This window comes from Trachypithecus francoisi, unplaced genomic scaffold, assembly GCF_009764315.1.
Source record: "Trachypithecus francoisi isolate TF-2019V2 unplaced genomic scaffold, Tfra_2.0 Lachesis_group3, whole genome shotgun sequence".
Lineage (NCBI taxonomy): Eukaryota > Metazoa > Chordata > Mammalia > Primates > Cercopithecidae > Trachypithecus > Trachypithecus francoisi.
The window spans coordinates 37,121,453-37,136,345 of record NW_022681468.1 but is presented as its reverse complement, the minus strand read 5'-3'; the positions used below and the strand labels follow the sequence as shown (position 1 = coordinate 37,136,345).

The 14,893-nt window shown below is 42.1% G+C and overlaps 1 protein-coding gene across 6 annotated transcripts in view; it reads right to left on the bottom strand.

Moving 5' to 3' along the window:
* The window catches only part of ZFYVE26 (zinc finger FYVE-type containing 26), a 74,407-nt gene extending 59,767 nt beyond the window's left edge, over nucleotides 1-14,640 (bottom strand). For 5 of the 6 annotated variants that reach the window (XM_033187639.1, XM_033187641.1, XM_033187640.1 and 2 more), the window contains exons 1-10: nucleotides 14,547-14,640; nucleotides 13,787-14,063; nucleotides 12,025-12,103; nucleotides 7,511-7,600; nucleotides 5,713-6,235; nucleotides 4,888-5,018; nucleotides 3,474-3,638; nucleotides 3,237-3,325; nucleotides 2,120-2,283; nucleotides 78-281 (exon numbers count right to left, since the gene is read on the bottom strand). In XM_033187639.1, coding sequence (XP_033043530.1) covers nucleotides 78-281; nucleotides 2,120-2,283; nucleotides 3,237-3,325; nucleotides 3,474-3,638; nucleotides 4,888-5,018; nucleotides 5,713-6,235; nucleotides 7,511-7,600; nucleotides 12,025-12,103; nucleotides 13,787-13,980 — 1,639 coding nt within the window. In that variant the 5' untranslated portion in view covers nucleotides 13,981-14,063; nucleotides 14,547-14,640. The remainder of the gene's footprint in view (nucleotides 1-77; nucleotides 282-2,119; nucleotides 2,284-3,236; nucleotides 3,326-3,473; nucleotides 3,639-4,887; nucleotides 5,019-5,712; nucleotides 6,236-7,510; nucleotides 7,601-12,024; nucleotides 12,104-13,786; nucleotides 14,064-14,546) is intronic. The other variant, XM_033187642.1, reaches the window with a different exon arrangement.
* Between the last annotated feature and the right edge of the window lie 253 nt (nucleotides 14,641-14,893).

Sequence of the window (14,893 nt, the reverse complement as noted above, 5' to 3'; positions counted from 1 at the left end):
GAGAGGGTAAACACACAAAGCACGCACTAGCGTAGGTTGTTACCAGCTTACGTCAGAGATGGAGGGAAGTGCCGTACCTGGGGAGGAAAGAGAGTCATTCGCTGGCTCTGCAGCTGAGGTCAGGTCCTCAGAGAGGCTGTCTTTGCAGTCCTGGCACTGGGAGTGCTGGTGTGAGTTTACACAGAGGGCATAGATGGCATACTTCATGGCACAGAAGCCCTGGTAGAGTGTCAGGTTCTGACACTGGCTCAGGTGCTCAGGGACTGGAGCATCAACTGCATCTGAATTAAAGAGAGAAACAGGCTGAACTTGAGAGTTAATTCATTCAGGCTGCAAGTATGGGTGAAGCAAAGAGATGCTGTGCCGTACTTACAGGTCCACTTGTAGGTTCTTACCCTCTCTCCTTTCTGTCAGTCTGATCTGTATCACTTCTAGGGCTTTCCCTCTAGTCAGTATCAATTTTCAGTTTCCTGCACTTCCTTTCCCCCACTCACCTCTCTTCTACATATCTCATGACTTCTACATGGCATTATTGCCCAGGGCCAGGTCTTACACCTGACAGTGAGTGCCTCCTTAAATTTTGCACCTTAAAGGTCTCTCTTGCCTCACCCTAGTTGCAGCCTTATTACTGCCCTTTTTTGCCTTTTCCAAGTGTGCCCTGTGGGTCTGGGGATCAGATTTAAAATATTGCATTTCTTTGGAAGGCCTGTATACTTACATGTAGGAGCAGAGTTCCTATTCCTATAGGAAATCTGCTAAGCAAGCTGCCTATCTTTACAGAAAAAAAAAAAAAAACAGGGAATGTAATAATACTGGTTCTTCAATTAGCAGAAGGTCCTTTTGAAAAGTAAAGCAACATCCAGGCTGCGAAACCTCAACTGCCATATAAGAAAGTTTGTGTCTTTCAAAGGTAAGTGTCTCTGACCTGTGTGGCAGATTGTGACTACACAATGATACATTTCTTAAGAACAAAAAGAAATGTATACATTCCACAATGTATACATGCATCAAGATATATTCCCAAAATAGATACAATTATTATTAGTCAATTAAAAATAGGGTAAAATTATATGGGGTGTAGTGATAAGTGCCTGTAGTCCCACCTATCGGGGAGGCTGAGACAGGAGGATCACTTGAGCCCAAGAGTTCGAGACTAGCCTGGGCAACATAGCAAGACCCTTTCTCAAAAGCAAATGAACAAAAAACCATGGTGAGAATTCATTTGAGAGGGGAGGGAAATAAGATAAAACTTAAAGAAAAAGAGAGAGCTTTTTAATGGGGTCTTGAATTTAAGCAAAGATCTTAGGTTAAAAAAAGGCTTTGTTCCTGTTTCAGACAAGAAGAAGTCCTTCTTCTTCTTTCTTCTTTTCGTTTTTTTTTTTTTTGAGATGGAATCTCCCTCTGTCCCCCAGGCTGGAGTGCAGTGACGCCATTTTGGCTCACTGCAACCTCCACCTCCCTGGTTCAAGCAATTCTCCTGCCTCAGACTCCTGAGTAGTTGGGATTACAGGCGCACACCACCACACCTGGCTAATTTTTTATATTTTTGGTAGAGACAGGGTTTCATCATGTTCGCCAGGCTGGTCTTGAACTCCTGACCTCAAGTGATCCACCAGCCTCAGCCTCCCAAACTGCTGGGATTACAGGTGTGAGCCACTGCGCTCGGCCCAGGCAAGTCTTTCTTCTAAACCTCCTGATCTGTTACATGGAGTATGAAGAGGACATGGGAGAAAAGGCACAAAATATGCTATCAGAAAGCTTATAAGACATGAAGCCACCCACTAAGAATTTGCATAAACAATGTCTGACAATGCTGTATATTCAGAGGGCAATTTCTAATTCTGTTTCACTGGAATGAGGCTGTAGTCCTGTGATGGTTCCACAAGGACAACGAATACAGGACCATGCTCACAGGATTCCCTACACTTCACCAAGAAAGAAGAGGAATGCCCTATATCCCATAATCTGATTAGGACAAACAGTGCTCATTTAGAGGAGACTTGCTCACCACCCTCTTGAAAGATCTCAGCAATCACATCTGGACAAATCTAATGCGGGAAGAAATGTGCAAGAATGTCCTAAGAGGAAATCCTGGCCAGGTCATTCCATTCCAACTCACCAGGCTCTTGCTGGGGGTCCTTGGCTGGCACTTTCTGTAAGAGCTTGAGAACATCTTCCTCCCTGAGGGCTGGAAGGTTTGTAAGGTGATGGAGAGTGTAGAGCACTGAGTGGCTGTCTCCACCGTGTAAATGACACAACAGATCTCTCTTTGGTATGGGGTTGCTGAATGGGAAAGTTGGAAGGATGGAAGAGAGGCAGTTTATATTATTGCCCGAAGAAAGATCAATCTCCATTCCCTCTTGCTTTTCCTCTCTGGACCATAACGCCACAGGTTTCACTTCCCTACAAACTAAATTTTTGTTGGTTTGGGATGGAGCATAACATTTATTTACCCTCAGGGAGGTACATCTATCAAACCAGCTCTAGTTGTCTAGAAAGGGCCTAGAATGGGCCTTTCAGGTCAGTAGGGTCTAGGAAGGTCCTACAGATTGAATTTTCTAATTTCTACACCCTCTCTAGCTTCAAATGAACACAAGTTTCTCTGGCTTTATTTTGAGTAAGAGCCCCTTGCTACTTCCCCCTCTGCCCACTGTACTTCAGAAAGTGCTGGTGAAGTGGGTGAAGAACAAGATAGAAACCTAGGTCCAGGCTAAGTTACCAGAGAAACACAGGGCCTCACGCACAGTTCAATAAGCATTAGTTGAATAAAAGTGTGATCCTGGATAACAAAAGACTAAGAATGTGGATGACATTATGAGCTGTGTGATTTTGGACAAGTTATTTTATACGTATGGGCTTCAGTTGCCCGACTTTTATAATGAAGATAATACTGGTATCTACCCATAGGATTATTGTAAGGCATAATTGAAACCATCCATGTAAAGGGCTTAGAGCAATGCCTGGCTTATGGTAAGTGCACTGGAAATGTGAGCTATTGTTCTTTTTATTATCGTCATCCTAAAATTATCCTCTAGTTATGACCTGATGGTCATGGTGAAGGTAATAATTACTTGTGTTTCTTTCTTGGTTTAATAGCTGGAACAATTATTAGTAGCTGGTCAACACTGCCAACTCAAAACCCTTTATGTGGAAAACGCCTTGAAATGACCACACATGCAGAGTACAGGGTCAACTGTGCCCTGTGGTGGGCAGGCGCTGCCTGCACAGGACCATACCTGCTCTGCTGTATGCACCACTCCAGAACCTCCAGGTGAGCCCACAATCCATCACAGGCATCCCCGAGGAGCTCATCACAGCCTGGGTCCTATGTTGATATGGGAGAAGAAAGAGATGTTGACTCAGGCACCTGGGGTTAGAGATTATGACTGACTTTAGGGCTGTGCATTCGGCCCAAGCCCAAAGTCCCAAGGTTCTTACTTCCAGAGCAGCCTGGGGTGCTGAGTGAGAGTTACCTGGGTCCTGTGCAGGGTCTGGAGCAGCCTCTTGGCTGACTCTAGGCTCTGGCAGTATGTCCAGCCCAGGAGCACGAGCAGGCAACTGAGGGGCCTGAATTCTCTATCAAGTAGGCAGCCAAGATTTGGGAAGTCTTCTTCTTTCAACAATGTTAGTGCTGTTACCTGTAAGTCAAAGAAAGCTGTTATGGGCAGCTCTGTGGATGAGACAGAATGGGTTCCAGCTTACTGCTCATTAGAGAAAGAAGTATTTTAGTACAGCAGGGAGATTTCTGAAAATAACAGGAGTGGTTGGCTGGGTGCAGTGGCTCATGCCTGTAATCCCAGCATTTTGGGAGGCCAAAGCAGGTGGATCACTTGAGGTCAGGAGTTCGAGACCAGCCTGGCCAACATGGTGAAACCCCATCTCTACTAAAAATAGAAAATTGGCCGGGCACGGTGGCTCAAGCCTGTAATCCCAGCACTGTGGGAGGCCGAGATGGGCGGATCACGAGGTCAGGAGGTCGAGACCATCCTGGCTAACACAGTGAAACCCCGTCTCTACTAAAAAAATACAAAAAACTAGCCGGGCGTAGTGGCGGGCGCCTGTAGTCCCAGCTACTCAGGAGGCTGAGGCAGGAGAATGGCGTAAACCCGGGAGGCGGAGCTTGCAGTGAGCTGAGATCCGGCCACTGCACTCCAGCCTGGGCGACAGAGCGAGACTCCGTCTCAAAAAAAAAAAAATAATAAAAAAAATAAAAATAGAAAATTAGCCAGCATGGTGGCACAGGCCTGTAATCCCAGATACTCGGGAGGCTGAGGCAGGAGAATCACTTGAACCCAGGAGGCAGAGGTTGCAATGAGTCGAGATTGCGCCACTCCACTCCAGCCTGGGTGAGAAGAGGGAAACTCTGTCTCAAAAACAAAAAAAACAGAAGTGGTGAATTGAGTAAGATAAATGTTTATGAAAACACTAGACTGTGAGGTTCTTGAAGGCAGACACTGACTTCTGCTGTAACTCCAGCTCCTATTACAGTACATGGCACACAGGATGAGATTAATAAGTATCTGCTGAGTTAAACTGAAGCTCAGTTGCAATCTGGAAGGAAAAGATTAAAGTAATTAAATTCTCCTGTCAGCTAGGCAACATATTGTTGCCACTGCCTTTTCTTTCTTGCATCCTCCAGAAAGCACACACATATACATTTTAGTTTTTGCCAAAGGACTGACATAAAGTGACTGCAACTGTGAGTATGAATGGTACTGATTCTCAGAGTCTCCTTTCCCATGGGGCTGTGGGAGGGACAAAACCAAACGACTCAACACTAATTAGACTGCTTTATGTTGGCCAAATGAGTGGGAGAGAAATGAGGAATGAAAAAGTCTGGGGAGAACCCCTGGGTACTTCTGTGATGAACAATGAAGCTTGACTTACCAGAATCTGCTCGAGGAAGTGTTTGTTGTTGCTCAGGCAGTAGAAATAGGCCACTTTCCAAGCCTGGGCTGGGTTGGGATTGGAGAACAGGGCTAGCATTGCCCGCTCAGGATCTAGATGATCCGGTGAGACTGAATATCAAATAAGACGGTTATCAGGAAACCAAGAGCTCTTCTTTTCTAAGCTAGAGCCCATTTGAACAACCAAGTGATGTGAGAGTTTGCTCTTTTAAAAACAGGCTGGGTTTTCCATACTTTATCTTAAAGAATCTTTACTTCTCTTGAGAGCTTCTGAAAAGCTCTTTCCTGCTATTGCTATTACTTTATTTTTTTCCTCCCAACACCTCCATCTTACACTAGAAAACCTGTACTTTATTTATTTATTTATTTAGATAGGGTCTCACTCTGTCATGCAGGCTGGAATACAGTGGTGCAAACACGGCTCACTGCAGCCTCGACCTCCTGGGCTCAGTGATCTTCCTGCCTCAGCCTCCTGAGTAGCTTAGACCACAGGTGTGGGCCACCATGCCTAGCTAATTTCTAAAATTTTTTTGTAGAGATGGGAACTCACTATGTTGCAGAGGCTTGTCTTGAACTTCTAGCCTCACATGATCCTCCTTGCCTTGGCCTCCCAAAGTACTAGGATTACAGGCCCGAGCCACCATGCCAGGCCTGTACTTTTACAAAAGAGCATCGTACCCATTTTTGCTTAGCCTCCCCCATTAGATGTCCTGAGCCACGTGGAAGGCACCAGTCTAGAGCCTCCAGCAAGGCTGGGCATACTGGAATTACTGAAACTAAAGGAACAGCAGCAAAGGGAACACACCTTTTCCCGAGGCTGTAGCCCTCGGTGGCTTTTCTGTGACCTTCTCTGCATAGGTATGGCCATACAGGGACACCAGGCCCCGGCTGGCCTTGTGCAACAGGCAGCTGAGCAGCCGCTCCTCCCGCAGGGGACTCCCCTCAGTCATGCAGGCCTCTAGTAGTTCCTCACACAGGAGACGCAACTCAACCCCAAGTGGTTCTGCAGGGCAACGCAGAGTACGCAGAGCTCCATAGATGGCATCGACTACCCCAGGGGGCACTGAATCAGGGCCCTGCAAAGCCCGCAATGCCTTTCGAATGAGGTCCACCAGTGCATTCTGCAGAGGCCAGTGACAGAGGCCAGTGCCGTCATCCTCCCCAAGCAGGAGCTCCAGCAGGGCCTGTGCTGGCTGGGGAGACTGCCTCAGGAGATCCCAGAGCACAGAGATAGCTTCGGAGCTGAGATGAGGAGTACAGCTCTCCCTCCTCGGATTTCCGTCAGGCACGGGGCCTACTGCACCCTGTGTTAAGGTCTCATACAGCTCCTAAATAGAGGATGAAGAGAGGGATGGGTGGTGGGCATGCCTGGAATGGTATCACTTGTGTGCCTTCATGCTTTCCTCTTTTTCAGTTTACTTAGATAACAGTAGCAGTAGCAAACACTTAGGTAGTAGTTACTATGTGTCAGATACTGTTCTAAGGCCCTTTACACAGAAAAATCAAATTAATCCTTACAATAGTCTTCAGAGGAAGATACTACTTTTACTCCTATTTTATAAATGAGTTGGAGGCTGGGAGAGATGAACTCAATTGCCCAGGGCCTCCATGCTCAAGCTAGTCCCACCTCACTGTCTCCAAAATGTGTACTGGTGATATGAATCAAGGTTTGCCAACTCACAGACCAGGTAAGATATTATGCCCATCTAAAGGCATTTACATTCAATTTTTAAAAGAACGTCAGTTTTTAACCCTTGATCTAAATCCTAGCCATGCTTTCAGTCCATTCTTTATCCTTCCATAAAACCTTCTCCAATACCTCTAACCCATATAGCTTCAATGTACTTAAAATTAGTACAATATGATTTAATACATGATAGTGTGTGTTTTAGTCCTTCTTCCTCAGTCACCTAAAAGCAAGAACCTCTCGAGCCTATCCTCTGCTTGCAGGGTGAAGGTACAGGGAGAGAAGGGGGTGAGAAGTAGGTTATTTCCCACACGTGAGCACCATGCCTACAGATGGTGCTCAATGATGCCTCTTCACTCACCACCTCAGAGATGGACTGGAAGACCATGAGTCCTTTACCTAATACAAGTGAAAGTCCCTCTCTTAAATCCTACTGTAACTATGTCTTTAATTAACTGGTGGCAGGGTCATTAAGAAAATAAGTATTGGGCCTCAGAGCATATCTCAGGCACTAAAGTAATAACTGATACATGTTATAATGATATAATTAAGACTTGATGTGAATCTACCCCCAGAAGGTTGTGATGAGAATTAACTCTAACACATTCAGTGAACCTGTTATAGAAAAGATAGTCAATGAATACTAGTTCCTTGTCCCCTCCATATTCCCTGCTATCTATTAATAAATCTTTAATTCCCAGTTATACTTGGTACTTCTGGACAACCACCTCAAAAATTCTAAAATCATATAAGTTTACCCTAACTCTAAACTCTCCTCAAAGGAGCTTCAGTGTTGCCTTGCCTGAGAACAAAGTATAGGCAACATCTTGGAGACCTGTCTCTTCTGGATCCCTGGAAGCTAAGCTGCTTGAGTGACTGTCAGCCCTGGGCAGATGGCACCAGGGCCCTCTCTCACCTCGAGGATGTTCTCTGGAATGTCACCTTGGAGGTCTTCTGACAGTAAAAGAAACTCAAGCTTTCTCCGGAAAACAACTGGGAGTAACTTCTAGAAGAATCATAAGAAGGAAGCATAGAGATGAGATATATGTTTTAGTTAACAAATTTAGTTAAATATTTCTGTCCAGTTATCCAGTTAGTCTTATTTCTACTATTTCTCTAAGATAAAGCACTTTTTTTTTTTGAGACAGAGTCTTTCTCTGTTGCCCAGGCTGGAGTACCATGGCATGATTTTAGCTTACTGAAACCTCCACCTCCCAGGTTCAAGCAATTTTCATGCCTCAGTCTCCCAAGTAGCTGGGATTACAGGTGTGCACCACCACATCCAGCTAATTTTTATATTTTTAGTAGAGACAGGGTGTCACCATGTTGGCCAAGCTGGTCTGGAACTCCTGACCTCAAGTGATCCACTCACTTCGGCCTCCCAAAGTGCTGGGATTACAGATGTGAGCCACAATGCCTGGCCTCTCTAAGATAAAGTATTTTTAAACACAACAGTCTTGGATATGTTTTCAGATTTTTTTTTTTTTTTTCGAGATAGAGTCTTGCTCTGTCACCCAGGCTGGAGTGTGATCTTGGCTCACTGCAACCTCCGCCTCCTGGGTTCAAGCAATTCGCCTGCCTCAGGCTCTGGAGTAGTTGGGACCACAGGCGTGTGCCAACACACCTGGCTAATTTTGTGTATTTTTAGTAGAGATGGGGTTTCACCGTGTTAGCCAGGATGATCTTGATCTCCTGACCTTGTGATCTGCCTGCCTCGGCCTTCCAAAGTGCTGGGATTACAGGCGTGAGCCACTGTGCCCGGCACAGATACTATCCTTTATAAACAAAAATAGCTAAACTTGGACATACACCTCTCTTAAAAACTAATAGTTAAAGCCCACACTGATCAGCCTTAAGTTCCAAGGTTTGTTCATTTCATTGACCTTTTTTGTCACTTGAGGCCTTTCCCCAAGAATCTCTCTTGCTGTGTTCAAAATACCCAGTTGTGGGTAAGCCTGAGAGGGTATGGCCCACATGATCCTCTTTTGGTCCAAACCCCTGTTTTTGTCATTCACTATCCTTTGCATAGCAGTGAAAGAAGAACAGTAAAGGGGGAGAAATCCGATGCTTATTGAACAGTTACTATATGCCAGTACCTCGCAGGTACTGTGTGCCATATTTTATTCTTAACACATTTAATTTCCAAATCAAACAAAACTGTGGCACATATTTATAAATTTTTTATAAATAATCTTTACTAGAGGTAAAATGATTAGGAAGCATTTTTCCCAGTTTTTTCAAACGAAAAGGAAAAGGTGATCCCAGTGTTAATGAGACATGCCATCAGAGAGGTCTAATGTATAGAGAGAAAGGCTCTGACTCTTCCTGCGCCTGCTTGTTTCACAATAATTTACCTTCACCTGGTCCCTAACACTCAAATTGGAGTCTCCCCTTTTCCAGACACAAATAAAAATAACAAGAGTCTGAGACTCATTCTGAGAAACACTACCTTAAATATGAGACATCTGTCCATCTTGCCTCTCGTTAAAGCTTCCCAAAGATGAGTTTTATTGGAAGGCAAGGAACACCTGCAAGGGTGTGTGTGTGTGTACACCTGCAGGTGTGTGTGTGTACGTGCGTGAGGAGAGTTTAGAGCACAAGACCTAACTATCTCCATTCATGTACCATTCATCACATCAGAGGGTAACATGATCTAATATGTTCTTGGTCCAAAATCTTATTTCTTCTAACCATGTACTTCCCTAATATGTGCATCAAGGCCATGTGAAAGCTTATATAATGCCTGTGATTGGAAGCTGGTGGATAAAATTCATGCTGGGAAGCTGAGGATTAGTGCTTCTGAAGACTAACAGAAAAGAATAGATAAGATGTCTAGGATAGCAGACCCTTAATAGTCTGGCTAAGATTTTATTTAGAATCCTAAAGACTGAGTATTTCATACCTATTTTACTGCTGAAACTACTTTAAACATATTCAGGATCATAACTGATTAACATTTACCTTCTTAAAAGAGGCAAGAATTTGCTCAGCATTTCTAAGCAAGATTTTCTTACTGTAAGAGCAAGGCATGTTCAATGTAGAAAATTAAATATACAAACTATATAAGTAAACTAAAATATGTTATATATCTATAAAACATATATATGTCCAGTTAGTCTTATTTCTGCTATTTCTCTAAGATAAAATGTTTTATCTTAGAGAGAGATATATAACATATGTTATATTTTAGAGTGCAATATAATATATATAACATATATGTTTGCTTATTTGTATATTTAATTTTGTAATTTTACAAATTTAATTGTATATTTAGTTACATATGAAATATATAATATATGACATGACATTTATATATGACATATATGAAATATGATATATAACATGTATTATATATGAAATATATAACACATATGAAATATATATAACATATATATGAATAATATATAAAAATATATATCTCATATGAAATATATGTTATATATATTCTCACTGAAGGAGAACAATTATTAAAACTGTAGTCTAAGGCCATTCATTCAGATCATTTGCTATGCACATCTCTGTGCATGTATACCAAATGTACTTTTTTCTAAACTGCCTTTTTTCCTATACAGCAGACCATGAGCACTCTATGTTTGTGAAAACTCATTTGCAAAATACTTTTGAACAGTGGTATGGTATTTTACATATAGATATACTTCCATTTATTAACCTGTCCTATACTGTGGACATGAAAGCTGTTTCCAGTTTTCCTCTAATAGAAGTAGCATAGATGTGAACATTTCTGCAGCTAAATCTTTGTATAAATGCTTACACATGTAGAGATAAATCCCTGCAAGATTAAAAGGCAGAAGGCAAAAATGAATGGAGGAAAGGGAAAATAGAATTACTATTTCATCTAATAATTAAAAGGGAAGCTTTTGGCAAAAGGTGGGAGCCTGGGAAAGGACAGGCAGCCAGTAAATTCCTAGATGATGAAGGCACCTTCAGGATAATGACTGGACTTGGAAAACTACCCCAAGAATTCACTGGACGCCATGGGCCTTATATAGTTTTAAAATTCTATGAGGAACTAAAATAGTCCCACAACTGTTTAAATAAGCAAGTCATTGAAGCTTTGAAGACCATATAATCTATCTGTGAAGCTGGGAAAAACGAGAACGGGAAGTAGACTCCATCTCCTGACATAGTTGAGCAACTGTCTAGAAAATAAGCAACCATTCAGACATAAAGTAAGCAAATAGCCTCTACTGAGGTGAAAGTTAATAGTTTATGTTTGTACTAGGGAGATCCTTAATCAGTAACAATAGTTCTTTTTCTCTTTGAAGATACTATTGTAACTATGGTGTCACTATTTTAGCTCAAGTTTTCTCTTTTAAATCTGAAACCATAGCCAACTCTTAATTATGCTGGGTTTCATTATTTTTCAATCTTGTTTTTCTTTCTTCTCCCTCCTACTAGTCTTTCTGTCATTTTTCTTTCCTAAACAGCTGGCTAAATCCTGGATAAGAGATACATTCAGATTAGCAATTTCTGTTACTTTTTGACAGCTATGTGAAGAATGACAAATGTTACACAAAAGTGTAACTAAAGACAAAATTAATTCTGGTGACCGAGAGGAGCAAAAATTTAAAAAACTGGCAAAATGATAGACATTTTAAAAGTAGAATTTGTGGTTTCTTAGTTTTAAGTCCATCTGGGCTAAAAAAAGTAGTGTTAAGGTGGAAAACGCAGAGGATTGAGGTCAGAAGATCTTGGCTTCAGCACCAGTTCTATCAAATAACTTTACAGTGGGTCCTTGGGCCAGTCATTTCTAAGTTAGAGGTTCTTCACTTAAATCTCAAAGTCTGAGGTTCAATATGAAAATGTCTCAGAGAAATTCTTTCATAGATATCAATTTCTGATAATTAACACATACTTCTAAAAGGGCTTTTAATAGAAGTTTATCTTTAAAAAAAGTAATTCCTTACCCGTTTTTTTCCAATATTAATTTGCTTACTTGTTTTTATATTTGGTCATTTTATTTTCAATTCATGTGAATTAGTAAACTACAAATTAATGGAATTTGAATCTATGAGACGTCATGGAATTAGGCTAGTTAAAATAGGATTTTTGGAAGAAAAACCAAGTTTCAGCTCAGCCCATTCTCTATTACTTAAATGTTGAATAGATCCAAATGTTACAGATTCATATTTTATTTGCTATTTTGTTACTTTCACTGAGTTTCCAAAAGTTCTCTTTAGACACAAGACTCATGGTGGTATTTAACAAACTGTACTATATGCCAATGTATGTTAGTGCATTAATGAATGAATTTGGTAAGGAGACAGCAATAAAAATTTAAGCCATTCTCTGAGAATGAGTATGATGAATTTAAACATAAAGGAAGTAACAGACAGAAGGGAAATCCCACAACTACTTTCAAGTTCTCAGTCCTGGCCTCAGGGGAAAATTTAATATAAACCTACTTACCTTTTCCCGGGCCAACCATTTCTCCAGTACAAGAAGCCAGACCCAGGCTAACCTTTGAGGGTTGATGTCCTGCCCACATCTGAAAAAGGTGAAAAGAAAGACTTGTAAAAAAGAGTTTCTACTGATCTTTCATCTTTTGTCATCCAAGACAGATTTTATTGCTCATTCTGTTTTAAACCTGAACAGGCAAGACACTGCCGTAATGAGATATTTTTAAATGTATATGACAGTTCAATAAAACAATGGAACCAGGCTGGGCAAGGTGGCTCACACCAGTAATCTCAGCACTTTGGGAGGCTAAGGTGGGGGATCACCTGTGGTCATGAGATCAAGACCAGCCTGGCCAACATGATGAAACCCCATCTCTACTAAAAATACAAAAATTAGCCAAGTGTGGTGGCAGGCGCCTGTACTCCCACCTACTCAGGAGGCTGAGGCAGGAGAATCACTTGAACCCGGGAGGGGGAGGTTGCAGTGAGCCTAGATTGTGCCACTGCACTACAGCCTGGGCGACGGAGCAAGACTCTGTCTCCAAAACAAAAAAACAAACAAACAAAAAAATAGAAACAGAACAGAGCTAGCAGCTTTCACAAAAAGCCTTAATCTCACCTCCACCTCCCTATCTTAGTTTAAAACAAAATAATATTACAGAGAAAACCATAATAGCTAAAGCATATTTTTTAATACAGAAAGTGAATCAGATAGTCTTAAAAGGAACTTCATACAAATTTATTTTTAACTACATGCTAAAAACAGGACTTTAGGAATTCATAAGCCTTTCTCTGAAGTTAGGAATTTAGACGATAACTGACTAGATCTCAAATTAAAGGAGAAAAAGAAAAAGAAGGGATCACTTAAGTTTCTCCATTGTATATGTGCTAATACAATATGTAAACAGTATAGCATAACAGTCAAAGGAAGGAAAACCCAAGGAAAGACTTAAAACAGTACATTTGAATCCTCTATCACCAGTGATTATTAGCTTCACAGGGAGGAACTTCACTGAAAATCTAGGATGGAGAACTGTGGTTGCCAGGGAACAAGGAGGGGTTGTTGTATAAATACAAAGAGGTAGCACCAAGGAGTGAGGGAGTTATTTTGTGGTGATGGAACAGTTCTGATCCTTATTACAGTGAGATTACATGAATCTATATATGGATAAAACTGCATAAAACTACAAATGAAAAAATGAAGGCAGGTTAAGAAAATGCTGAAAACCAAATAAAGTACGTGTCATTAACAGTAATGTGCCAATGTCAATTTCATGGTTTTGATATTGTACTACAGCTGTATGAGATGTCGCAATTGGGGGAAACTGGGAAAAGGATACACTGGACTCTATTATTTCTGCAGCTTCTTGTGAGACTATAATTATTTTGAAATAAAAAGTTTTAAGTAAAGTGCCAACAATATCTTCAATCTCATAAGCAAGAAGAGAGCAGGGTTTGCTTTTTTGGAGGCAAATAAAATACTTTCCATTGCAGTTCCACCACCTATATTAACGAGGATAAATAAGAAATGGCAGTTTCAGGCACACTTTGGTGGCCAGGCTTACATTCAGTTGCAGATGATAATCTAAAGCCAATATTGACTAAGTAACGGCTGTATACTATAGAGGTAAAATTTCAGAGCACAGGAAATACTCTGTGTCTCTGCTTATTCTTCAGAGGGTAGTTGAGTGGGGACACATTGACCAATGCCCAAATATTGAACCACGTGTCTCTCACCCTGGGACTGTATGGTAGGAAAAGAGATCTCTTACCTCAGCAGATTTGGACACACCACCAATGCCTGAAGTATGTCTTCCACCCTCTTTGGGATATCCCCTTGTCCCTCCTGTAGCTGAGGTACACATGCCTGTGCCAGCTCCCATTCTCCCCTCCGCAGGCATTCACAGAAAAATCCAAAAAGCTGCTTCTGCGAAGCAGCTTCCTCTTTTCCAAATGGATGATTCATTTTCCCAGCACAGAGTGCAGGGAGATACAAAGAAATAAGTTATGCCGAACACATTCTCAATGTTCTCATTCGCGGAGTACCTCCTAGAAACAACACACGCCAGTGAGAAGAAACAGAAGGCGCTGTATTAAGACAAAGCAGCAACTACTGGTCCGCCTGGGAAAGGCGAGACTTACTTGCCTTAAGTATCGTTTTAAGTTTAATTTCCCACGTTACTTTTTGAAAACACTTTCTCCAAGGGGCGGATCCCATCTCTTTACGCAGATTCCTATATTTATAATATTAATAGTCATATGTGCCCCGGGCGCAGACCCATAACTCTACGTCCGTATTCCCTACTGAACTTTATGTCCAGTCACTCCAAATCCCCAGGTGGTCGCCTCCTCAAAGATGAGAAATTCAGCAGGAACCTCTCTAGTTTGAGCCCTCTGTTAAGGCAGAGGATTGACGATCAGGAGACAAATCTGTGTCATAAGTGGAAAGCAGTGCGGGGGTGGGCCGCAGGGACGCTCTCTGCGAGGGTCGTGGAGAGGGGCCCCTCCTTCTCAGGGGTGTCTTATACTCACCTGCTCCCGGCGCCCAAAGCAAGAGAGCTCTCAGCGCAGCCATGTTTGAGCCGAGTCAGGTGACACAACCCGTCCGAACAGCGGTGGTGGGGGTGGTGACAAAGTCTGAAAGCCCCACTCCTATTGGCTCAAGGCAGGGAAGATGATAATTAAGTGCCATATTTGTTTGAGTCACGTGACGCCACCTCTCCGGGAGTAGGGAAAGCTAGAAAGCTCGGAAAGAGGAAATCAGCTACCTGGCTGCGGACCATCTCCCTCAATTGTGACAGCCTCGGCGCTCAATACTTTCAGTTCTGCTTTGGCCGAGCAGGTGGCAGGAAGAACTGTGACCCTGGATTTTTTTTTTC